This window comes from Mirounga leonina, unplaced genomic scaffold (assembly GCF_011800145.1).
Source record: "Mirounga leonina isolate KUSES-001 unplaced genomic scaffold, KU_Mleo_1.0 Mir_115, whole genome shotgun sequence".
NCBI lineage: Eukaryota > Metazoa > Chordata > Mammalia > Carnivora > Phocidae > Mirounga > Mirounga leonina.
In genome coordinates this window covers 7,275,423-7,301,523 of record NW_023270268.1, presented here as the reverse complement: position 1 = coordinate 7,301,523, position 26,101 = coordinate 7,275,423, and the positions used below count along the sequence as shown (strand labels likewise).

Below are 26,101 nucleotides of genomic sequence, written 5' to 3'. Positions count from 1 at the left end.
CTGATCATTCTGAATTAACAAGTGGAGGCTTGGAGATGTTAATTCCATTTCGTCCAACATAATTATGTGAGTAGGTATTCTCTGCATTAATATTATTGAAGCCCATATAAAGAAACAGATGAAATATAGAAACTGAAGTTCATCTTTTTATTATTAAATCCAACAGGAGCTGTTTTATTTCAGCAAAACATCATCCATCACATTAAAGTTATGTCATTACCAAACATTTTTTTCGTTTTAAAATGGAATTAAAGCTATAAGCTTACAACTTCAAAAACAGTTACATAATTAAATTTAAATGAAAATGTAAATGCAAGAATTTCTTGTTATTTAAAACGGGTGTGCATTTTTTAAGAAACTGCTTCAATTGTAAGAGAGGACAAATTCTGTTGTATGTGCCTTTTTTGTGTATGTGATTTCATTCTTACAATGGAAAATGATCTAAGATTCCTTTTTTCTTTTCCGTCTCAGAATAAATGCCAAGGTCTCGTGTTTGACCTAGTCACAAGCCAGGTCTTTGACATCATCATCATCATCCTCATTTTCCTCAACATGGTTAGCATGATGGCTGAATCAGATGACCAGTCTGAAGCCACGAAACTCATCCTTGAGCGTCTCAACCTGGCCTTTGTGGTCATCTTTACAATTGAGTGTCTCACCAAAATCTTTGCTTTGAGGCAATACTACTTCACCATTGGCTGGAATTTATTTGACTGTGTGATTGTGGTTCTTTCTATCGTTAGTAAGTAATATCAGAAACCCAAGGGGCTTTAATCTGAGAGCTAGAAGTAAATCTTACCATTTGGAAGTATGTCCAAACTATCCACAAAGCAACAAATTAGGCTTAATGTGGTTTCTGAAAAAATAAACAGGTGTATTGATGCCATTCTCTACTGGGAAGTTGCTAGGAGATACAGAGCAATTTTCATCCCCTTGACTGTTTACACTACTGAAATAGAGTTAAACAATTGTGTGGATCCATTTATTCAATGGAGATAGACAAAACTAAGATGACCTTAAAGTGTTTGTGGGGATACCTGGTATATCCAGGTAACTGAGTCAAAGGTCTACCTTTCATGGGCAACTATAAACTCTCATGAGCATCTTTTAGTCTTAAGGATTTGGTACTTAGTTCCCATGGTTTTCTTTAGTTCAGAAATCCATGTGGATATCAGATCACAATTATTGCGCCCCTGTGACATTGCTAGGTCTTCTCTCACCTCCTATATAGGACCTCCATGGCCCAGCCTAGACTGGGTTTCCAAGAGTGTGTCATGAGGGCAAGCAATGCTTTCTCTCTATTCTGTATCCCATGTTAACTTAAACCACAGCATGAACTATGCTTGTCTCAACTGCTTGGACCCCATTCACCAACCAGTCTTGCTCTATAATCAGTATATTTTTCTTAACATAGGCAGGATTAACTATAAGATTTGTGGAAGAAGAATAGAGAAAAAAAGGGTTGTTGCCATATACCTTTTTTATAACACACACACACATCAACTTTGAAATTAAATTCTTCATGGCTAAACCATAAGAGTTTACACTCTGGGTTTTTGCAGTTTGCTTTTAACTAAACCGATAATTTGACTTTTTACAATTGTGTGCAACCACCCAGGGGCCATTCCCATAGTTCAAAAAACAATGAAGACAATGAAAACTGATTTCACAAGTGGAAGATTTTGTACTATTTCAGAAAGAATGTGTTAAACAGATATGTGAGATCAAAATATTTTGGTTCCTGTCACTACAGCAGCAATGCAGATGTTTCCAAGAACAAGAAAATGGTACAGTTCATAGTCTGTTCTGGTTTCTAAGCCATGAAGTTTATGTAGATAAAGTTTAGAAATAGATCCTTCCACACACCTCCAGTGAAATAGACTGCTAATCTTTATCGGTCAATTCCAATTCCAAGTCCTGGTGAAATTGACAGCAGCAATAAGGTCAGGAAAATGATGGTAGAATGACTCTGGCACAGCCCTCTGAGAACTTGAAGAACCCCTTCCTCCAATATGCAGAGAGCAGCTCATTTTTCCACTACTTACTGAACTCCTTCCAGGCAGTGCTAGCCAGCATGCAGGTTGTGGAAATATCTCTTACTTCTGTCTTTTGAACAACTGCTAGGCAATTGCAGTTATACAGCAGAGCACTGGATAGCATTTTGCTCCAGTGGATGAGAAAATCCACACATTGAGCCAAATCCTACTCACCAACGTGGGCAGCATTTTATACACCTTTGCCAGTAGATCTGCCACCCAACACTAAGCCTCTACACTTTCCCAAGGTCTTTCCTAAGCTTTTAGAGAAATACAAAATGAGTATGAGTCAAAGTGAATCCTTCTCTAGGAGTTAACAATGCGGTTTAAGTATTAAGACTTACTTACCTTAGAGAGTCAGAAAAAGAGGAAACTGTACACCAAATCCCATGGTACGCAAAAGAACTGAGCTCAAATAAAGGACAGATTACTGTGGGCTCCTATTAGTCAAAGAAATATTTGTGAAGGAGGTAGCCTTAAAGGGTGGACCTCCTCCAGTTGTTGTTAAGTTGGAACTTAATAAATCTACATCTCACTAGATTTGGCTGTCCAATTAACATATGAATTCAACTTCGTTGGCGCAATTGGGCAGTTGGTGAAATATATTATGAACTAGTTCTCTTTAGTCATTAGGGGATAGCAGACAATTTTGGCTGCCCATCACCCCTAATGCCTTTGAGGACCCCCCCACCCAGAGCAAGAGCAAGGCCATGTCTACACAAGGCAAGCATGTTCCAGCCATTCTATAATATTTGGACCAAAATGTGAATTATTTCAAATCTTGTATCAGTTGCTTACAGAATAGGCAATGAGAGAACAGGATGACATTTTAGGCCAAATAATCAGCTGTTTGCAGAAAACTTTGCTCGAGATGCTATTTTTGGAGGCATCTATAACAATAAGGAAAGTATCTCCAACTTAATCCCTTAAGCTTTTTGAGTGGATCTCGGGAGTCCTTCCTTGGGATGAGCATATTGACAAATATGAGAGCTCCATGGCAAGTTCCACCCAGAGTTGAGCATCCCAACACCACCATCTCCCTCCAGCCCTGTCCTGTCCTCACCTGTAGGAGGCTGTGTTCAAATTCCCCTATGCAAATAAAACCCTGCCTTTTTAAGGAGCTTTGGGGTTAGAAGTTCCACAATTTCCACTGAAAGCTCAGGCTTAAGTCAACCATCAATCAGTATCAGAAGTTTCTCCTTATGCTAATCTGAAGGACTCCATCCATAGTTTATCTGCTTTCCATTCTATATATCCAATAAATATGGATATATGGAAAATAAATATGGAAAACTATTATATTTGTTATCTCATGAGTGACTTTCAAAACCCAATATAGATAATGCACTTCAAGTGTTTGAGATAAGTCACAATATAGGCTTTCATAAGCTGCATTCTCTTTCTTTTCCTTGGGTGTCTTCAATATTATAGACATCCTATTTCATCTAAAGTCCCATCTAAAGTCAGACAGTGCTTGGAAATTATTCTCCAAGTTAAGACACAGATAGATATTTTCCCAATATTGATAAAGAAAGTTCTTAATTTGTGCAGTGCACAAATTACACAGTACTGATTAAAGTTGGTCCCACTAAGATTCCAAGGCAGGAGAGAGAGGCTGGATCTGAAAGCAGGGTGCCTGTTGGAAATTAATTTCCTTATCTCCTTCTCCTAAGGTACAATGGTTTCTGCCTTGGAGAACCAGCAGCACATTCCCTTCCCTCCAACACTCTTCAGGGTTGTCCGCTTGGCTCGGATTGGTCGGATCCTGAGACTTGTTCGGGCAGCACGAGGAATTAGGACTCTCCTTTTCGCTCTGATGATGTCTCTTCCCTCTCTATTCAACATCGGTCTTCTACTTTTTCTGGTTATGTTTATTTATGCCATTTTTGGTATGAGCTGTTTTTGCAAAGTGAAAGAGGAGCATGGAATTGATGACATATTCAACTTCAAAACTTTTGTCGGCAGCATACTCTGTCTCTTCCAGATCACCACCTCAGCAGGCTGGGATGCCCTCCTCAAGCCCATGCTGCAATCAAAGGATTCATGCAACCCCAACTTAGACAGCCGTCACCTCCCTGCCATAGCCATCACCTACTTCGTCAGTTACATCATCATCTCCTTTCTCATTGTTGTCAACATGTACATTGCTGTGATTTTAGAGAATTTTAACACAGCCACTGAAGAAAGTGAGGACCCTTTGGGTGAAGATGACTTTGAGATATTCTATGAAGTCTGGGAAAAGTTTGACCCAGAAGCAACACAGTTCATCAAATATTCTGCCCTTTCTGACTTTGCTGATGCCCTTCCTGAGCCTTTGCGTGTGGCAAAGCCCAATAAATTTCAATTTCTCGTGATGGACTTGCCCATGGTGAGTGGAGATCGTCTCCACTGCCTGGATATTCTCTTCGCATTCACCACTAGGGTACTCGGTGACTCCGGTGGCCTGGACAGCATGAAAATGATGATGGAGGAGAAGTTCATGGAAGCCAACCCTTCCAAGAAGTTATATGAACCCATAGTCACCACCACCAAGAGGAAGGAAGAGGAAAGATGTGCTGCTGTTATTCAAAAGGCTTTTCGAAAATACAGGCTGAAGATGTCCACATGTGCCTTGGAAGACAGGCCCCGTTCACCACTCCACACACTCTGCAATGGAGACCTGTCCAGCTCTGGGGTGGCCGAGGGCAAAGTCCACTACGACTGAGCCCTTACTTCCACTCCTACCTCACAGCCTCACAACCTGGCCTCTGGCATCTGAGCTCCAGGGGTCCACAGCTCAGTGTGTGAACAAGCAGTTGACTCCCTGAACTAGCCATCCCATTTTTTTCTACCTAAAAGAAGTGATATTTCAATGTTTATTTCAAACAGGTCTTACAGGGATAGAAGATAAGGCTGTCTATGAATCACTGGTACTGTTTTAGCAAGGAAAAAGACACTAGAAGGACTATAAAGGACACACCAATGTCGGGATTGAAACACAGTTCAAATCACGTAAAAAAAAAAAAAAGAATAAGAAACAAAAACATGTTAAAAATTTAGATAGTGTTTTTCCCCATATTGTTTCTAAGTACATTGCTCAATACCTTTGTTCAGTGTTTTCCCCAATGCAAGTATGTGGCTCATCACATATAACTCTCTTGTATGCAGAGTAAAAATTCAAAACCTGCCAATAAATAAATAGCTTATTACAGATATTTTTACCAACATTAGTATTTTGGGTTTATTTTGAACAAAAGGTGTGATCTTGACTTGTCATTTACCACCCTATCTTTCACCAGCTCCAATCTCCGTTATATACATTTGGGAAAAAAAATAAATAAATGAGACTCTCAGTTTGTATTTTCATTCAGATGGTATATTCATTTAGATGTATTTCATTCAGATGGTACATTTCATTCAAAAAAATCTTCTTTGGTGGCTACGTAAGTAGCCATTCAAAAGTGGTGCTTTGTTTGGAATTAAGATGGGAGCCCATCATATGCTGATAAGTGTGTAACAATTAGCTCTTCAGGAAAAAAAAGTGCCACGATTTGTAACATGTATTGATTTCTGTGGTGAATACACCCATCAGGACTGACTTCAGTCTACCACCATGATATTCCTGAATGTGAAGTTAGGAAGAGATGCCCAATCAGTTCTTATGAGCTGGCCCTAGTTGGCTCCAGCACAGCACTGGCTGGAACCAATAAGAAAGCCTCATTTAAAAAATCTGTGGTGACCACCTTGGACTGAGAGAGCACCTTCTTAGCCACACCTGGACCTTGGTGTTGGAGGGCCAGAGAAGGCACTGGTTCGCCAGTGATCTTAGCTTGATGACCCCTGTATTCAGTTCTGGCTGAATGTCTGCATGAAATGCAGTCCAGAGAACAACCCAGGCCTATCAAAAGGCCCAGGACTTCCCTAAAAACTGGAGATGCCCAGAGACCAAACAAGACATCAGGCCTGGCAAGAAGCTGCCCTGGGAGTAGAGAACCTACATTGTGATAATTGAATTGTGGAGTAAAACCCTGTGCAAAGCAGTCCCGCAGATAGGCTAGAGGGGCTGGCATGCCATCAGCAGCCCAACGTCTGAGGTCTGAGCCTCTGAGCCTCTGACCGGCTCCTCCCTGCCCAGCACTGGGTGCTCTGGTGCACTGAGCCAGTGATTATTTTCAGTGTGTATTCACATCCAGGACTTGAATTTTATGAGTTTTGTAGGCAGCCTTACGCTCTGGAGCATTGGCAAAATAGCAATACTATCATTATCTAATCATTATCAATACCTAATTTTTACTTGTGGTTGCTGTGCATCAGGCACTGGCTGAGCATTTGTCATGAATAATCTCAGTTGTACCTCACAGTAACCCGATGAGTGTGCGGTCACTCACCTGGTGGTGCCTGAGCCTTTGTGCCATGCTGGGGAAGGGCAGTGGGTGGTGCCAGAGCCAGGAAACCTTTGAGACAGGGCCACAGGGGTTGGCTGCAAGGCTGCAGGGCTGCAAGGGCCTCATAGAAATCACCAGTTCCAAAGTCATGGCCAGTTCCACCTGAGGCACCATGGATGACTGATGACTTCCCTAAAAGATGCCTCTGATTATGAACACTGGGTGTTTTACTGATGCCTACCAAGTTTTCTGAACAAGGTGGCTGACCATCATTCCAGCAGGAACACCTTCTGGCTGGAGGTAGAGGAGGCTCTGGAAGGATGTGGTCTTGCCCATCCCAGATTACAGTTTAAGGGCCTGGGTGTGATCTGTTCTGTGCAGAAACTTCGCCTTTCCCATACATACCTGTCCATCCCCAGATGGTCCCCTTTTGCCAAGGCTGGGTTCCTGAAGCCAGCTCTCAGGGAGAGCACAAGATCTGCTTAGCTTTAGCAAGAAACTGAGCCACACTTCCTTCACTAGATGGCAGCAAATGCCCAACATGCTCTTTTCTGAGCACTGCACAGCATCTGTGTGTGAGCCTGGCCCTCAAAGAGCCAGAGGGCTAAGGGAGGAAAGTCAAGGCAGGAAGTGGTGAATTATCTAAATCATGGATGGGTGCTAGAAAGCTCTCCCCCCCTGAGAAAGCTCTCACTCTTCGAGGATCCAGGATACCCCCCAAGACAGAGATGATAGTCTGAGCTCCGTCCTCCTGGGGCCATGCTGAATGTCCAGGGCAAACGGCCCTACAGGCACAAGAAGCTAGCTGTCTTGTCTTCTGAGTCTTATATTCAGGCAAATCAGCCCCTGTTTAATTCAATCAACAAACATGTTCCTGAGGGTCAGTACAGTACCATCCTGTGTAAACTGCTCACAACCAATGGCCCTTAACCTCAAGAGCATATATGCTGATTGGGAAGAGTATTAGACAAGCATTCATGTGATGATAATACAATGCAACAGAACAGGTGCAGTAAACCAAGGACACCCTTCTGCTCTGAGCGTGTCACTGCAGGCGGGCTCCCGGGAAGGCTTCATGAAATAGAGTGGGGCACCTGAGATGAGATTGATAGATGTACAGGATTGTGACGGGGGTCGGGGAGAGGTTTGTTCGGGAGGGTGTTTGAAGTGGAAGGGACAGCAGAGTGTAAGGAATATAAGGAGAAAGTGTAGGGCGCCTGGGTGGCTCAGTTGGTTAAGCGACTGCCTTCGGCTCAGGTCATGATCCTGGAGTCCCAGGATTGAGTCCCGCATCGGGCTCCCTGCTGAGCAGGGGGTCTGCTTGTCCCTCTGCCCTCTTCCCTCTTGTGCTCTCTGTCTCTCATTCTCTCTCTCTCAAATAAATAAATAAAATCTTTAAAAAAAAAAAAAAGGAGAAAGTGTAGAAACTGTAAGGAAGTACCAGCTATCCAACTGACCGATTGGGACTTAAGAATATAGTTAGTGGAGCAGCCCCAACAGAATCTTAGAAATGGGCTGTTTTGTGGAGAGCCTTAAATGCCAGAGTGAGGAGTTATAACATATTTAGGTAATAGGGAGGCATTGAAAGTGTTTGAAAGAGGGAGAAAAATTAATCAGACAGAGCATGCAGGGTGGAATGAGGTGGAAAGAGAGCAGAATACTGGTCCTGGAGGGGAAGAGGCACTGAGTGAGGAGAGAGGCGGGGCAATAGAGTGTGACCAACATTTGTGCCAACTAACTGGCCACGGCAGAAGGGTCTAGGGGAAACCTTAGGATTTTTGTCAGGGTGACAAGATAGATAGCAGTACAAGTTACCAAGTTAATGAGTATAGAAGGGCAAGGGTTTGTTTGGTTTCATGGCTATGGCAGAGGAAAATTTTAAAATTAATTCAGTTTGGAGTATTTTGAAGGTTTAAGATGCCCAGTGCAAGTGACAGTATCCAGCCAGGAACCTGAGGATACGATATGAACAGGAGTCCTCTGCCCAGTGCAAGTGACAGTATCCAGCCGGGAACTTGAGGATACGATATGAACAGGAGTCCTCAGCACAGGGATGACATTTGAAACCGCAGGAGCAGATGAAATCATGGGGCAGTGGAGCATACCCAGATCTAGGACGAGGCAGAGGACTCGTCCTGGGGGCATACTTTCAGAGAGCAAAGACGAGGAGGAGAGACAGTTCAGGGACGGGTGTGGGAAGGTAGGTGAAGGTAAACACCATGACATGCAGTTTGGGCATGGAGCAGGCTTTATGAGAAATACCCAGCCAACAAGATGAGTGACCTGGTCCCACCTTTTCATCCCTTCCACCAAGAAGCAAGCAAGGAGCCAGGACATAGCATAGTTGTGTTCCAGGGAAGGATCCCACTCCCTGTGTGAGGAAGTGCCTATTCTTCCACCTTTTTATGGAGCAAGCATGAGAGCTTGCCTTATAAACAATCCAGGCTCAGGAGCCAGCTGTCCTGGGGAGCTGTCTTGGAATGTCAGCTACTAGTGCTCAGTGCCCTTGGGAAAGTTGAAATCCTGTACAGCTCCTCCTGCTCGAGGAGGGGGAGCCACTGGTCCCAGATAGCTTGTTGCCTGGCAACCCAGAGAGAAGCTCCAGGGTCATTCGCTGGGCAATCCTGTCCATCGCTGCGCAAGGAGTGATCATAGAGGTGGTGAGAAAACAGGGGCTAACATTTATTGAGCACTTACTCTGGACTCGGCTGCCACTTTAGCAGGATTACGCCGCTTAATCTGCACGACAGCTTTATTAGACATAGACTATTTTTAATCTTCGTTGTTCTGAAGAGAATACTGAGGCATGTGGAGGAAGTAAGAGGCTAGTTCAAACCCAAGCAGTCTGGCTACAGAGCTCAAGCTATCAACCACTGCACCACACTGGCCAGACACCAAGGGGTAGTGTGACTGCAATTGAAGGAGGACACAGAGTTTCCCTGGTAACGTTCTGTGAACCTCTCACCATTCATCTCCTCTCCTCTGGAGATGATGCATGTTTTTGAAGTTCTTCCATTCTGGAAGCATCCACTACATGGGGAGATGCAGATGCTGTGCCCCCTCTGCAAATTCTGCATCCTCAGTTCTGTCAATGTACTCAGTTCCCTAATATTTTGACCTAGTTTCCATCCTTTTATCATTCTCTCCCTCCTCCAGGCAAACTCCTCTAGCAGCTGGTGGAAAGAGAGCACAACACTGGTCCCCTCTAGCAGGGGGCAGGAGCAAAATCTCTCCCGCTTTTTGGACAATATATGTACAGCTATTGATGCAGGCTTCAAGTGTGCTAATGTAATAGTGGGGTGGTACAAGAGGTATGGTGGCCATGCGGATTTCGTCTGTCTTAATCTCCGTCAGTCCCCCACCCAAGCCACCTGGAAGGAGCGTACAGTCCAATGAAAACCACTGTGTCTGTTCAGCCGTTGCAACTTCAAGTGCCTTTACCTCCTCTAAGCTCTTTCTATATTTAAAAATCACTTCTGGATACAAGTCACACTGATGGCGCATACTCTATTCTCCCCCCAGCTTTACTGAGGTATAAAAATTATATATATTTAAGGTGTACAACATGATGGTTTGATATATGTATACACTGTGAAATGATAGCCACAATCAAGCTAATTCACACATCCATCACCTCCGTTTCCTTTCTTTTTTTTTTTTTTTTTTGGCATGCTGAGAAAACATAAGATCTACTCTCTTAGCAAATTCCTAGTATACAATATAGTATTATTAACTATAGTCACCTTGCTGTACATTCAATTCCCAGAACGTATTCATCTTATACCTTTATATACCATCTTGTACACTTTAACCAGTATATCTGTTTCCCTCACTACCCCCCACACCCCAGCTCCTGGTAACCATCTTTCTACATTCTGGTTCTATGAGTTTGACATATTTTAGATTTCATATATAAGTGAGGTCATGCAGTATTTGTCTTTCTGTGTCTGGCTTATTTCAGTTAGCGTAATGCCCTCCGGTTTCTTCTGTGTTGTCACAAATGGCAAGATTTCCTTCTTCTTCATGGCTAAATGGTATTCCATTAGCATTCCAAATGATATTCCAATCACATTTTAAAAACCTGTTTATCTGTTGATGGACACAGGTTGTTTTCACATCTTGGTGGTTATGAATAAGGCTGCAATGATAATTGAAAGGCAGATACCTCTTCGAGATAGTAATTTCATTTCCTTTGGATAAATATCCAGTAATGGGTTTGCTGGATTGTATGGTTAGTTTTATTTTGAATTTTTTGAGGAACTTCCATACTATTTTCCACAACAGCTATACCAATTTACATTCCCACCAACAGTATACAAGGGTTCCCCTTATGCCACACCTTAATTGACACTTGTTATATTTTATCTTTTTGACAATAGCCATTCTAACAGGTGTGAGGTGATATTTATTGTTTTGATTTTCAGTTCCCTGATTATTAGTGATATTGAGTACCTTTTAATGTACCTGTCGGCTATTTGTATATCTTCTTTGGAAAAATGCCTACTCAGGTCCTTTGTGCATTTTTTTAATTGGGTTGTTTGGTTTTTTGCTATTGAGTTGTTTGAGTCCCTTATATATTTTAGATATTAACCCTGTATCTGATATATGCTTTGCAAATATTTTCTTCCATTCCGTAGGTTGCTTTTTCCTTTTGTTGATGGAGTTTCCTTTGCTGTACAGAAGCTTTTTAGTTTGATGTGGTCCCACCTGTTTATTTTTGCTTTGTTGTGCTTTTGGTGTCATATCCAAAAAATCATTGTCAAGACCAATGTCAAAGAGCTTTTCCCTTATGTTTTCTTCTAAAATTTTTATGGTGTCAGTTCTTACATCTTTGGATTGGAGAATTTAATCCATTTGCACTTAAAGTAATTATTGCTAAGTAAGGACTTACTATTACCATTTTGTTAATTGTTTTCTGCCTCTTTGTAGTTCCTTTCCTCCTCTCTTGTTTTCTTCCTTTATTATTTATTTTTCATAGTGGTATACTTTAATTCCTTTCTTTCTATCTTTTTTTTTTTAAAGATTTTATTTATTTTATTTGAGAGAGAGAATGAGAGAGAGAGAGAGCATGAGAGGGTGAGGGTCAGAGGGAGAAGCAGACTCCCTGCCGAGCAGGGAGCCCGATGCGGGACTCGATCCAGGGACTCCAGGATCATGACCTGAGCCGAGGGCAGTCGCTTAACCAACTGAGCCACCCAGGCGCCCCTTTCTTTCTATCTTTTGTGTATCTACTGGAGGTATTGTGTGTGTGCGTGTGTGTGTGTGTGTGTGTGTGTGGTTATTACCATAAGGCTTACATAAAACATCCTATAGCGTAACAGTCTATTTAAAACTAATTTTAAAAACTTACATTCTTGGGCGCCTGGGTGGCTCAGTTGGTTAGGCGACTGCCTTCGGCTCAGGTCATGATCCTGGAGTCCCGGGATCGAGTCCCGCATCGGGCTCCCTGCTCGGTGGGGAGTCTGCTTCTCCCTCTGACCCTCCTCCCTCTCATGCTCTCTGTCTCTTATCCTCTCTGTCTCAAATAAATAAATAAAATCTTTTAAAAAAAAAAAAACTTACATTCAATCACATACAAAAACTCTATACCTTTACTTCCCCTCTCTCTACATTTCATGATACTGATGCCATACTTTACGTCTTTTTTTATGGTGCATCCATTAACAAATTATTGTAGCTACATTTTTTATAACTTGAAGGATGTTTATTAAGTTGTTCATCACAATAAAGTGAATTGAGTAAACATGATTATTAAATAAATGACAAAATACCACACTAATCTCTGACTCACTGTATCTGAGTACACGTCCAAGGTATTATTTGTTTTTGTTTTAACATTTTTAAAATTTTAATTCAATTAATTAACATATAATGTATTATTGGTTTCAGAGGTACAGGTCTGTGATTCGTCAGTCTTATATAATACCCAGTGCTCATTAGAACACATACCCTCCTCAAAGCCCATTACCCAGTTACCCCATTCCTCCACTCCTCTCCCTTCCAGCAACCCTCAGTTTGTTTCCTATGATTATGAGTCTCTTATGGTTTGTCTCCCTCTCTGGTTTCTTTTTCTTCTTCTCTTTTTTAAAATTTATTTATTTGTCAGAGAAAGAGAGAGAGCACAAGCTGGGGGAGCGGCAGGCAGAGGGAGAAGCAGGCTCCCCGCTGAGCAAGGAGCCCGATGTGGGACTTGATCCCAGGACCCTGGGATCATGACCTGAGCCAAAGGCAGACGCTTAACTGACTGAGCCACCCAGGCATCCCTCTCTCCCAGGTTTCATCTTGTTTGATTTTTTCCTCTCTTCCCCTAAGATTCCCTGTTCTGTTTCTTAAATTCCACATATCAGTGAGATCATATGATAATTGTCTTTCCCTTATTGACTCATTTCACTTAGCATAATACCGTCTAGTTCCATTCCCATCGTTGCAAATGGCAAGATTTCTTTTTTTTTTTTTTGATGGCTAAGTAATATTTCATTGTATATATATACCACATCTTCTTTATCCACTCATCTGTCAGTGGACATCTGGGCTCTTTCCATCATTTGGTTATTGTGGATATTGTGGCTATAAACATTGGGGTGCAGGTGCCCCTTCAGATCACTACATTTGTTATCTTTGGGGTAAATACCCAGTAGTGTAGCTACATTACTTTTTAAAATTTATTTATTTTTTAAAGATTTCATTTATTTATTTGACAGAGAGAGACAGCGAGAAAAGGAACACAAGCAGGGGGAGTGGCAGAGGGAGAAGCAGGCTTCCCACTGAGCAGTAAGCCCAATGTGGGGCTAGATCCCAGGACCCTGGGATCATGACCTGAGCTGAAGGCAGACGCTTAATGACTGAGCCTTCCAGACACCTCACTACATTACCTTTAACACTACTGATTTTTAACTTTTTTAATATTTTTTTGGTGCAAAAAAAAAAGGTGATCTTATTAAAGCATGGGGATAGGACCCTTGGGCAGAAAGCCACTGCAGACTTTTAACCTTTATATTAGAGATAAAAGTGATTTATGCACCGCCATTATAGTGTTAGACTATTCTGAGTTTGACTATATGTTTACCTTTACCAGTGAATTTTATACTTTCATATGTTTTCCTGTTGGCCCTTAGCATCCCTCCATTTCAACCTGAGAACTCCATTTAGCATTTCTTTTTTTTTTAAGATTTTATTTTATTTATTTGAGAGAGAGAGAATGAGAGACAGAGAGCATGAGAGGGAGGAGGGTCAGAGGGAGAAGCAGACTCCCTGCCGAGCAGGGAGCCCGATGCAGGACTCGATCCTGGGACTCCAGGATCATGACCTGAGCCGAAGGCAGTCACTTAACCAACTGAGCCACCCAGGTGCCCCCATTTAGCATTTCTTATGGCAGGTCTAGGGATGAACTCCTCTAGCTTTTGTTTATGCCTTTATCTCTCTTTCATTTCTGAAAAACAGTTTTGCTGGATATATTATTCCTGGACTTCAGACTTAAACACATTTGTTCTTAAAAGACACTGTTAAGAAAATGAAAAGGCAAGTCACAGACTGGGAGAAAGTATTTGAAAAACATATACCAGACAAAGGACTTATATCTAGAATATACAAAGGATCCTTGCAACTCAATAATAATAAGAAAAACAATCTAATAAAAAAAATTGCTAAACAATTTTGAAGAACTGATAAGAAAGCACATGAAGAGATGCTCAACATCATTAGTCAACAGCCAAATGCAAATTAAAATCTCAGTGAGATACCACCTCACATTTATTAGAAAAGAGAAAAGAAGGGGGGAAAGTCTGCACCAAGCTTTGGCGAGGATGTGGAGTAACTGGAACTGTCATATATTACTGGTAGGAGTGGAAATCAGGACACACACTTTGGAAAATAGCTTGATTATTTCTTATGAAGTTAAACATAAACCTATTACACAACCAGGCATTCCAGTCTTGGAAATTTACCTAATAGGAATTAAGGCATATGTCTACACAAAGACTTATTTAGAAATATTAATAGTGGCTTTATTTTTAATAGCCCCAAACTGCAAACAAGTCAAATATCCATTAAGAGGTGAATGGATAAGTAAATTGAGGTATCTCCATCCAAGGCTATACTACTAGGTACAAGTGATGACATGAATGATGCTCAAAAGAATTATTCTAGGTGAAATAAACTGGATGGAAGCAGATATGCACTGTATGTTTCCATTATTTAAAACTCTAAGAAATGTAAACTGAACTGTGGTGACAGAAAGCAAATCAGTGGTGACCTGGGACTAGGGGAAGGAAGGGTTGGTAAAAGGGTGGATAAAGGGGCATGAGGAAACTTTTGGGGATAATAGATATGTTCACTATCTTGATTGTGGTGATGGTTTTATAAGCGAATAATACATATCAAAATCTATCAAATTGTACACTTTAAAAATGTGCAATTCATGGTATGTCAATTATACATCAATAAGTCTGCTTTAAAAAAAAAAAAAAAAAGCGCAGCTCTTGAGTTTTTCAGATCTAAATGGAAATCCTGTTGTTCCAGGGATGGCCTGTGCATCAAAAGTGACACCCTGCCTGGGGGAAAGGAGCGGCTGCCTCAGTATTTGGAAAGAAGCTCTTGGGATAAGAGCTGGAGTAACTCCCTCATTAAGGAATGACAAAGCTCAAAAGATGTCCACACATCGTCTTGACCAACTAACTGGTCATTACTGTGTGTAGATAAGAAAGCCGTTGCCCTGAGATTGGTAGTGATCCAACCCGAGGTCCATGATTGATGGTGGGACAGGTTTAGGGATGAAATGGTGGGTGAGCATGGTCAGGGGAGGGAGGGATGCTCTCTATGAGCAGGAACTGAGTTACCTGTCTCTTCTCCCCTCCCCCTGCTGTAGGCACTCACTGCATAGGCATGACTGCTCAAGGGCTGTTGGGTGGGTACTTAGCTCCCATCCTCCCTTCCTCCCCTAGAGTTAATGAGAACCAGTTGGCCGCTGAACTCTGTATCCTGCTCTGCATTCTCTTCAGGGGCCTCACCCCTCTTCTCCCTCCCAGGGGAGGGCTCCATACTGCAGCCCCGAGGATGAGCTTTTCTGCACCCCAGACGCTGCCCCAAGAGGCAGGAAATGCCAGGCACTTTCCTTCTCCCTGAAGACCTTGTGAGCTCATTCCGGTAAAAATTTAATGCCTAAAAGTCAATTACACTTAAGAATGCTCTGACGAGCCCCACAGCAGCCTTTTCTCAGAGCCACTGGGGCCTGTAACTGCTTTCCCGCTCCCTCTACATGATGCTGAGAAAACCTCCCTGCCCTTGTTCACAGTGCAGCAGGGTCCTGACCTCTGCTTTGCCACCAACTTGCTATGCGACTTTGAGCAAGGCGCCTCCCCTCTGTGGGCCTAACTTTGACGTGAGTAAAAAGGAAAGGCTGCGTGCTCACCGGGTCATTCTCACAGTCTGCCCTCGCGGGGTGAGCAGAGCAAGAACAGGAAGACACATCAGGTTAGAGATCTGGAAGGGAATGGCCAGAGGCAGAAATGCCACAAAATAGAAGTGCTGGGAAAGGGGGAGAAATTCTAGATGGATTTCTGTTCTTTTTGAGGGTAAATACATTACAATTAACACGCAGAGATTTATGCAAAGCACAGTCCAGGTTACAGTGACCTGGCCACCTTTCCTGTATGGCATTCAACTTCCTGTGCCATTCCAGGCATCTCATCAGCTGGCCCCAGATGTGCCACAGCTGGCTTCAGGCATGGGCTCCATGTCTCAGGCAGGCCCCAGGGCCTGGGTCTTCCTGTGCAGGCCGTGATGAGGAATTTACCTCTAATCTACCCACTCATTACTTTCTATTCGTGTCCTGCCATCCCTTAGCTGGCCTTTGTGTAATCCTGGTGGTTCCTGCCCCCCACATCCTCTTGCCCTTAATTCCCTGCACTGGAATGCCCTCCTCTTCTTGTTCCCTTCCAAAGCAGCTCTGGGCTCCACCTCAGAAAACTTCTCAGCCTAACTTCACTCCGAGACGCCTTAGAAGATTCCTAGCCTTAAACTCTACATATGCCATCACTATGCAGGGAACAGCTCGGACACAGTGTGGAGGAGGCTCTGTCTGGAAACATGGGGTTTGTCTGCTCTCCCATCACACCACTGGGGCCCCACACTGCACGACAAACAATGGGTAAAATGCCCTGGTGACCCTGAGAGATTCATTCCATGTGCTAAAAGGCAGCTCTTTTGAGCCAGGGAAGCCCTTCCCCAGGGACCCAAGAGCCCGATGCTGCTCTGGGTTCAGGCTGCTTCAGAAATGTGAGACAGTGAGGCTCCCCCTTTTCTAGATGGAACTCCCTCATTGAACTCTCCTTGGGCTATCATTCTCTGCTTTGGTTCCAATTATTTCCCTTGCTGTCTGTTCTGATCAGAGGTGGTATTCAAAATATTTACACTGGTAAGTCTTGGGCACTGACCAGACAGAATGGAGGTCACTAAGTACTGGAGGGTCCTTGAGAGTGGTCAGTGTGCAGGCAGTGAGTGTGGGGATTAGAGGTATGGCCAGTGTAGCCCTTGAACTGTTGGATCACAGGATATAATTGGGGTTGGGGGTCACAGGGAAGAAGCCAGGGTAGCTGGGGTGCCAGAGAACATTTGGGGGTGCTGGTTAGAATCCATTTATTCACATGCTCACCTTAGACCATTCTCTGCCATCCTTCTTTGATCCTTTCAGGCTGCATCAGTTGGACTCACTTGCCGCCTGATTTTCAGTTGGGTTCACTTCATCGGAGGCACCAGGAGGAGACGGAAGGGAAGGAAGAAGAAGTCAGGCTATATCCCCTGCTCCCTGCTTGCTCCTGTGTTTCCAGCAGTGGTTCTGTCCTGCTCTGTGCTCCTCTTCCACAGGTCTAGCTCCACTTTACCCCTTTGGGTCTGGGGGTGGAAAAGCTTCCTACCATTGCTGGGCTCTGAGTGCTTCAACATCCTTAACGCCTACGGGGGCCAGCCTCCAGGATGGTCCCAGTGATCTCTCCCTTCTGGTACTCATTGCCTTGAGTGCCCCTCCCCCACACACCATGCCAGATTTGTGTTGTATGGGCAATGGAATAAGCAGAAGTGATGATATGCCTCTGTTGGGAATAGGCTAGGAAAGACTGCAGCCTTCTGTCTTGGGTACCCTCTTGCTTGCACTCTCTTGGTCACTCATTCTGGGAGAGGCAGGCCACCAGGTCATGAGCAACCCTAGGGAGAGGCCCACATGGTCTAACTAATAGCCGGCAAGGAACTGTGACTTGCCAACAGACAATCCCCTGAGTGAGCCCAGCCGTGGACCCTGCAGCCCCAGGCAAGTGTTGAGTTGACTGCAGGCCTTGCAAACAGTTTGGCTGCCACCTCATGAGACACCCTGAGCCAGAACCACCCACCTAAGCCACTCCCAGGTTCTCATCCTTCAGAAACTCTGTGAGATCATAAATGTTCATTGGCTTAAGCTGTGAAATGTTGGGGTAATTTGTTACACAGCAGCAGATAACTAGTACAACTGCATATCCATACCTCTGTAAACGGTCACTCCATTCAGGTTTCCTGAACCATCTGAGGTGGATTCTGCTTTCTGACTAATACAGAGGCTCAAGGCAGTAGCCACTTAACAACTGGCATGGAAAAAATTCAATATCTTAACAATGCTGTGGTTCTACCAGTGTGTTCCATCTGAATATCTTCCTCTCCATCCATCACCTGAGATCTGGAAGTCTGGGGTAGAGCCGCTGCCCTCAGTAAGGACCTTGGACAAGGCAAGCCTAGGGACTGAGGCAGGAATGGGACAAGGGGGAGAAAGGATGGTGGGGGAGGGGTGGATGACAGACTAGAAGATTCAAGCCCGAGTTAGTCCACAAGAAACCAGGAGAGCCATCTCCCTGTCTCCACCTGCTCATCAAATAGCATCAAGGTGAGATCCAAAGAGAGTTGACCACAGGGAAGAGTGTGGGCTGGCAGTTTGGTGTGGTTAGTTTATTATTATTTCTAGGTGAGTTTTCTTGAGGCAACAAATGCTGCTTGTGTGGGCTCTCAGCCTCACACGCTGCTGTCTCTGTGGACCAGCATGCCGGCAGTTCCCAGGCCCCACAAACAGACCCAGCTTCGAGAAGACAGCATGGGCAAGGGTGTGCGCAAACACACACACACGCACACACACACACACACGTGGGCGGGCGGGGCACCTTCCTCCTGCAGCTGCCTCACATTACTGCGCAGGGGGGCCCTTTGTAGAGCGGAGCTGCCTCGGGGTGCCCTCTGTGAGTCATTTCCTGTTATTCTCCTCAGAGAAGTCCTGCCATTCTTTAAAGCAAGATTTGACATTTTTACAGGACTAACTTCTGGGGCCTTCTGGTCAAGAAAAAAAGCAGGGATCCTTTCTTTTATATTTACAAAGCCATTAATCGGCTTCTTTATAAAATTAGACTCCATTATAAGCCCAGCTGGAGTGGGAGCACAGCTTTATTTAGTCCCAAACAGCAAACAGCCTTAAAGGATTCTTTTTAGTAACCAAGTGTAGAGTGGCAAGCAGACGGGCAAGGTAGGCTCCGCTTCCTTCTGCTGCTGAAAGCCAGTGTCATCGACCCAATGATGTGCACACTGCCCACCCCCGCACCTCAGCTGTGCCCACCTACCCTGGAGAGAGACAAGGGGAAGAGGGAGGCATGGTTCAGAGCCATCCCCAGAGCCCTACCTGCAGCTCCTGCCTCAATCTCCATGTACCCATCCAGCTCCAGAGGAGAAGTGCCAGATGAGGAAGCCCCAGCTGGTCCTGCTCCAGACCTAGTCCAGGCATCTATCTGCAGTACCAGCGGTGGGGCTCCCTACACTCCCTGACCCTGTGGTCTGCCAGTCACTGAGCTTTCAGAGGGAGTTTATCTGCACTCAGCCCAACCTGTGCAGCAGCAGGAATCAGTGGTCTCTCATCATCCACATCAGTCCAGGCCCCTGGAGACACTTGCCTACATTACTTTGATTTCTCTCACTTCAAGGCCCATAGAGCACCTAGTGCAGGGTTTCTCAAACTTGAATGGACAGATGCAGTATCTAGGGAGGGTGCCAAAATGCAGACGACTTATTCCATCGCCCTGCGGTGGGGCCAGAGATTCTGTATTCCTAGCAGTGATGGTGATGCTGTTGGTCCAAGACCACACTTCACGGAGCAAGGGTCTGATGCATACCGCTGCTATAACAAGCAGGAAGACTGAGCCCAGATGGAGAGAATGACTCTCCCAAGATACTTAATCAGGCTTGAGGAAGTATCCTGGGTGAGCTGACTTGTCTCCTGTCACCTGGCCTCCCTCAGGAGACAAGCCCTCAACTCTTCAGAGCAGTGCTTCTTAAGCTTAAATATGCACCTGGATCACCCGGGACCTTGTTAAAATGAAGATTCTGGCTCATTAGGGCTAGAGTGGGGCTGAGAATGTTCAATTCTGGCAAGCTCCCACGTGGTGCCAATGCTGTTGGTTCTTAGACCCCATTTAGTAGTGCAGTCCTAGACACCTATATGTGTCTAGTGCAGCACTGTATGAGGTGCTGTTACGTGCATTAGCTCCCCCGAGGCTCATAGCAGCCACAGGGCATAGTCAAACCAAACGTATTTTTTTTAGGATTTTTATTTATTTATTTATTTGAGAGAGAGAGAGAGAGAACATGAGCTGGGAGGAGGAGCAGAGGGAGAAGCAGACTCTGCTGAGCAGGAAGCCCAATGCGGGGCTCAATCCTGGGACTCCAGGATCACGACCCAAGCTGAAGGCAGACGCTTAACCAACTGAGCCACCCAGGCACCCCCCAAATGTATTTTTTCTCCATACATAAGTGCTTTCCTACCTGAGGCCAACTCAGAGACAGGCTGTGCTATTGAGGATGCTGCTAGAAAGAATTTAGAGCTGGCCAGCTTCGTCTCAAAGTTTCTGATGCTCAAGTCACTTAAAGCTTAGTCTCTATAAAAATGCTTCTCGGGGCTGTCCTTGACCATCGTGACCTGAGTCAGGCCAAGACAAATTAAAGTTATAACAGACGGTGTAAGGGGCTCATCCAATATCCACTCTCCTCTTTTCTCAGTAAAAGAAATCAGATTTTATTAGTGGCACCAAAGTGCCCAGCTTAAAACAAATACAGTTCCAACCCACCCTTAATCTAAGAGTGGATTTGCCACTGAGGTATAAGTGACCATCACTGGATGAGGCTTTTAGAAAAGCTCCTTTAAAAAGGGGGCTAATTCAGTTGATATGTGCTTTTTTGTCCTTTCCCACCTCCTCCTTCTTCCTGCCTGGAATACAGATGTGCTGGTATGGCTTAATAGCCATCTTGTGACCTTGAGGCATGCTAAAGAATGGAAGTTACACCCTAGGATGGCAGAGCAGAAAGATGCAAAAAGTGTGAGACCCAATGGACTCATGCATCTGCTGTACTGGCTCAGAATCACCTACTTCTGCACATTACCTTACGTTAGAGAAAAAGATCCACATATTCTTCAAGCTGCTCTTTAGTGAATCTCTGTTTCAAGCAATTGTGGGGATTTTCTAACTGATACAATGGTTCTGTCATCAACCTTGAAGGGTAATACAACATTTCCTATGTATTCCATTCCCAGAACAAAATAATGGAGTTTAAATTGGATTTAAAATGACCAGATCCTGAGGCAAGGGAAACAAAAGGAAAAATAAACTATTGGGACTACATCAAAATAAAAACTTCTGCACAGTGAAGGAAACAATCAACAAAACTAAAAGGCAACCTACAGAATGGGAGAAGATATTTGCAAATGACATATCTGACAAAGGGTTGATATCTAAAATATACAAAGAGCTTCCAAAACTCAATACCCAAAAAAGAAGTATTGCAATTAAAAAATGGTCAGAAGACATGAATAGACATTTCTCCAAAGAATACATCCAGATGGTCAACAGATACATGAAAAGATGCTCAACATTACTCATCATCAGGGAAATGAAAATCAAAACTACAATGAGATATCACCTCACACCTGTCAGAATAGCTAAAGTCAACAACACAAGAAATAACAAGTGTTGGCAGGGATGTGGAGAAAAAGGAACCCTCTTGTACTGTTGGTGGGAAAGCAAACTGGTGCAACCATTGTGGAAAACAATAGGGAGGTTTCTCAAAAAGTTAAAAATAGAACTACCTTATGATCCAGCAGTGACACTACTAAGTAGTTACCCAAAGAATACAAGAACACTAATTCAAAGGGATACACATATCCCTCTGTTTAGAGCAGCATTATGTACAATAACCAAGATATGGAAGCAGCTCAAGTGTCCATTGATAGATGAATGGATAAAGATGTGGTATATATATACAATGGAGTATTACTCAGCTATAAAAAAGAATGAAATCTTGCCATTTGCGATGACATGGATGGAGCTAGAGAGTATAATGCTGAGCAAAATGCCAGTCAGAGAAAGACAAATACCATATGATCTCACTCATATGTGGAATTTAAGAAACAAAACAAACAAGCAAAGGAAAAAAATAGAGAGAGACAAATCAAGAAATAGACTCTTAATTATAGAGAACAAACTTACCAGAGGTGGGGGGAACATGAGGGGTGGGGGAAATAGGTGATGGGGACTAGGGAGTGCACTTGTGATGAGCACCGGGTGCTATATAGAATTGTCAAATCACTATATTATACTCCTGAAACTAATATAACACTGTATGTTAACTAACTGGAATTAGAACAAAAACTTAAAAAAATAAAATGACCAGAAATGGATAAATTTAGGTGGAGTGATCTGGAGAGGGTGCCACTGGGTCTGTGAGTGCAGTCTGCCCCCAACCCTACACCATCCTCATTGCAAGGACTCTGTTTTCTCTGGGCCCAAAACATGGCAGACAATGGAGGCCGCTTGGGTCTCACATCCATGCACCAAATAGCTGGGGTGACCTCGGATCCACTCCACAATCTCTCTGAGGCTCTAATCATCTAAAAAAATGGAGCTGATAATGACAATACCTACTTAATGAGATAATCGTGATCCTTAGATGAGATATGGCTCAATTTGTATTATTATTGCTACATACTCAATATTTATTGCATGTATATTTGCTAGATTTTGAAGAGTCAGAATGGGGCTACAAGGGTGACAAAAGGGTAGTCCTATTTCCCTCAAGGAATTCCCAATCTCATTCCTTGAAGAGAATTGTTGCATGCCTTTGACTGTTAGGAAATCATTCGGATGCTGCCAAAGAAGTGACCTTGTGGGGGAGCCTGTATCCTGGCGCCCAGTCCCCCAGGCCTCCCAGACTTCCAGAATTCTGTAGCCAAGGGTTCCCAGGGACTCTGAAGGGTGAGTCCAAATGGGCTTCTCAGCTGCCCCCAACAGTGCAGAGATCTTCAAGGAACTGGCCACCTCAGCATCCCACCTGGACTCTCTCTTTGTGACTTGGAAAAATTTGCGCCAACTCACTCAGGTTGAGTGAGTGGCATTAAAATGGTAAAGATAAAGCCTCTAGGCTCTCAGGGCTACTGTCAGAGCTCCATGAGACTTGTAGGTGAGGAGGTTGGGCATGCTGCCTGTCACCTAAGGTGACGGTCTCTGTCCGTCCTCCCTCCACTGAGTCTGGCCCCACTCGGATCTCCTTCTCTACTCCTCTGGCTGAAGGGTCTGCCTGCCAGCCCCACCCGCTGCTTCCCTGAGGGCTGACCATGCAGAACCGGAGTAGGCCCCCTGGTGCTGAGCCTGGGGGAGCATGAGGAGGGGAGCTGCCTAAGTACTTACGCAAACGGACACTTACCCACTAAGGGAGTCACGTGCTCTGCAAGGCAGTGAAAGCAGCAGCTGCCTCTGACTCTCCGAGGTCTGTCTGACTAACCCGAGCTGCACTCCAGAGAAACAACTGGACTAAGTGAGCCTTTCTTCCCCTCTTCTCTGAGAGCTGCATCCTCCTGTCTCCCGCCTCCCCCTGGCTGCCTCGCCTGGGAGCAGCAGGTCAGGAAGAAGCCAGTGGATCCCAGGAGGAGGGAGAACATGGTTCCAGGGTCCAGAAATTAGACAGGGCAGGGGTCCCGAGAGCAGCCTCCTTCGCTTGCTCCCTTCCCACCCTTGCCTTGGAGCTGTGGCCAGCAGGACACAGACACTCTTGCTTTCACTACCTGGGTCGCTCCCAGCTAGTGGCTGAAGAGTTCAGGGCTAAGTTCAGGGGAAGACCTAGAACTCACTTAGCATATTTTATCAGAAGAGCTTGGCAGTCATCCTAGCTCCTCCCTCTCCCTTGTGCTCCACGTTGCTCCAGCAGTGAGCCCTGGCAACCCCAGCCTTCCCAAAGGCACTCATCAAGTCCCCTCTCGTCACCTGCTGCTCCCCTACCTTGTCCACACTCATTCTGGGACTGAAATGAGATGATCCGTGTGAGGCCCTTGGCCCATCATAAGCACCGGTAAGGGTCAGCTGGTGCCATTGTTAGCATTAGTGCTGTCCTCCCTGGCTCTCACCATCCTTCGTGGCCAGAACAGCTCGCTGCAGAGGGTCAGTGCTGATTAAGGAATCTGGAGCTGCACCCAGGTCCCCTCCCCACTCTGCCTCAGTGGCAGCATGCCCAGATCAGGATGCAGGGCCGCCAGATCTCAAATGCAATAAGGGCCTCCCCACTTTCCTGATGGTTCATGGACTCTCTGCCAAGCAGAGTGGGTTTAGGACTCCTCAAAGGGAGTCTCTGGATCTTCTCCCTGACTCTGTGGTCTGGTGGTGGTCCCTCTATGGACATCCATTCCCATTCCGAGCTTGGTGAAAGCTGGCTGCAGCATCCACACTCTTCATTAGTGTGGGGAGCCAATGTGAAAGCTCTCTCCCCTAGCAGCACGCCAGAGTTCTGAGCTGGGTGTTCGGCTCATGTTCTGGAAAAACAAGTGTTCTTGTGCTAACAGGGATTACCTTGGAGCAGGGGAGTGTATGTATATATGAGTGTGCATGTTACATGTGTGCCTGCGTGGACATGAGTGCACGTGTCCCTAGGGCTTCTAGAAGTACTGCAGGTTTTCTGATAAAGCACCTGGCAATGTTATGGTCAGCAAAACTAGGTAAATTATAAGACTTAGTTGTAGCAGAGGAATCAGGCCCACACCAGATGAGAAGGAGAAGAGCAGGGCCAGAGTGAAGGGGGTCTCAGGGATCTGCTCCCTCCCTGGAACTAGCCATCTGTGTAACCTTAGGCAGGTCTTTGGGTCTCTGTTCCTCATTTGCAAAACAAGGAGACTGATGAGGTGAGCTCTCAGTTCTCTCTCAACACTGATGTTCTATGGTCTGCTCATTCTTGTGGATCTCTTTTGGCCACATTACTTTTCAGACAGGAGATATGCCCCCTGGTATTCCCTGCCCTCTAGGCCTGGGTGATTCTGCATATTGTGCTCCAGATTCCAGGGGCCTGAACTCTCCAAGGAATCTGCTAGGGATAGGCCATTAAACACTGTAGGGCACCAAATCATCAGCTTTCCCCTGTTCTTCCCCAAGCCCAATCCCAAAAGGAGGGTCAGCTTTGTTCCATCACAGGCCTACTGGGCCTCTCCCACAGCAGGAAGGCATGGGGCGGTGCATCCACTGCCTGGGTCTAGGGATGAAGTAGGCACTGCCTGGAACTAGGAAGAGGATTTTCTTGCATGCCAGAAACCTCAACACTTTGTGCACTTTAATTCACTTTGGCTAGGGAGAAATTTTGAGCTAGGAGTAGTGGTGGCGTCCAGGAAAGATGGCAGAACCAGAGCAAAATAGCCTCAGGATACCACAGGGAAGCTGCATTCCAGGCCCTGGGTGCCTCAGCCCTGGCAGAAGATGTCCCATCAGGCAGGGCACCAAGCAGCCACCTAGCACCTCTGAGAGACCATGCAGGTTTAGATGATAAGCATGGCCGCTGTGACAGATGTGTCACCAAGGCCAGAGCACCTTCCCCAGGTGTTTCGGACCTTGTAAGGAAGCCTGGAGGACTTCACTCAGTCCTGGGAGGATGTAGAGAGGAAGAGCCCCAGGGATGACTAAGATGGGGTTCTCATTTCCTGGATGGATGGGGGCTCATAGACACAGGGCATTTAATTTTAGAAAACTAAAGTAATGTAGCATTACTTGTCCCTGAGCATGTGAGCATGATTCTCCCATGATCTGAGACAGGTAGCCTTGGCATCAGCCTCCTGCTTGCACAAGATCCTTCGCCAGAGTCTTGGCCCCTGTCACTGAGTGTTCTCCACCATCTTCTACCAGACAGTCAGGCCCCGTTATTCTATGGAGTGGCATCTGCTATGGACTGAATTGTGCCCCACCCCACCCCCCAATTCATAGGTTGAAACTCTGACTCCCCATGTGACTGTGTTTAGAGATAGAAGGTAATTAAGAAGATAATTAAAGTTAAATGAGATCATCAGGATGGGGCCCTCACCTGATAGGACTGTGTCCTTATAAGTAAAGAGCACAAGACATCAGAGATTGTGGGCAGAGTGGAAAGGCCATGTAAGGACATTGTGACAAGGTGGCTGTTGACAAGCCTGGAAGAGAGGTCTCTACAGCAGCCCAACCCTGCCAGACTTAATATGGGACTTTCCAGTCTCCAGAACTACAAGAAAATAAATTTCGGTTGTTTAAGCCACCCAGCCTGTGGTATTTTATGACAGCCCACACTAATACATTACCCGAAAAGTAATGCTGGACATTCTGCACCAGAATCATCCAGAGTACTTATGAAAAATGCAGATTCTTGGAATCC

At 44.9% G+C, this 26,101-nt stretch overlaps 1 protein-coding gene across 1 annotated transcript in view; it reads left to right on the top strand.

Annotated features, from left to right (window-relative positions):
* Positions 1-5,219, top strand: part of SCN11A (sodium voltage-gated channel alpha subunit 11) — a 92,264-nt gene extending 87,045 nt beyond the window's left edge. The window contains exons 26-27 of the mRNA XM_034992278.1: positions 472-742; positions 3,710-5,219. Coding sequence (XP_034848169.1) covers positions 472-742; positions 3,710-4,740 — 1,302 coding nt within the window. The 3' untranslated portion in view covers positions 4,741-5,219. The remainder of the gene's footprint in view (positions 1-471; positions 743-3,709) is intronic.
* Positions 5,220-26,101: the final 20,882 nt, after the last annotated feature.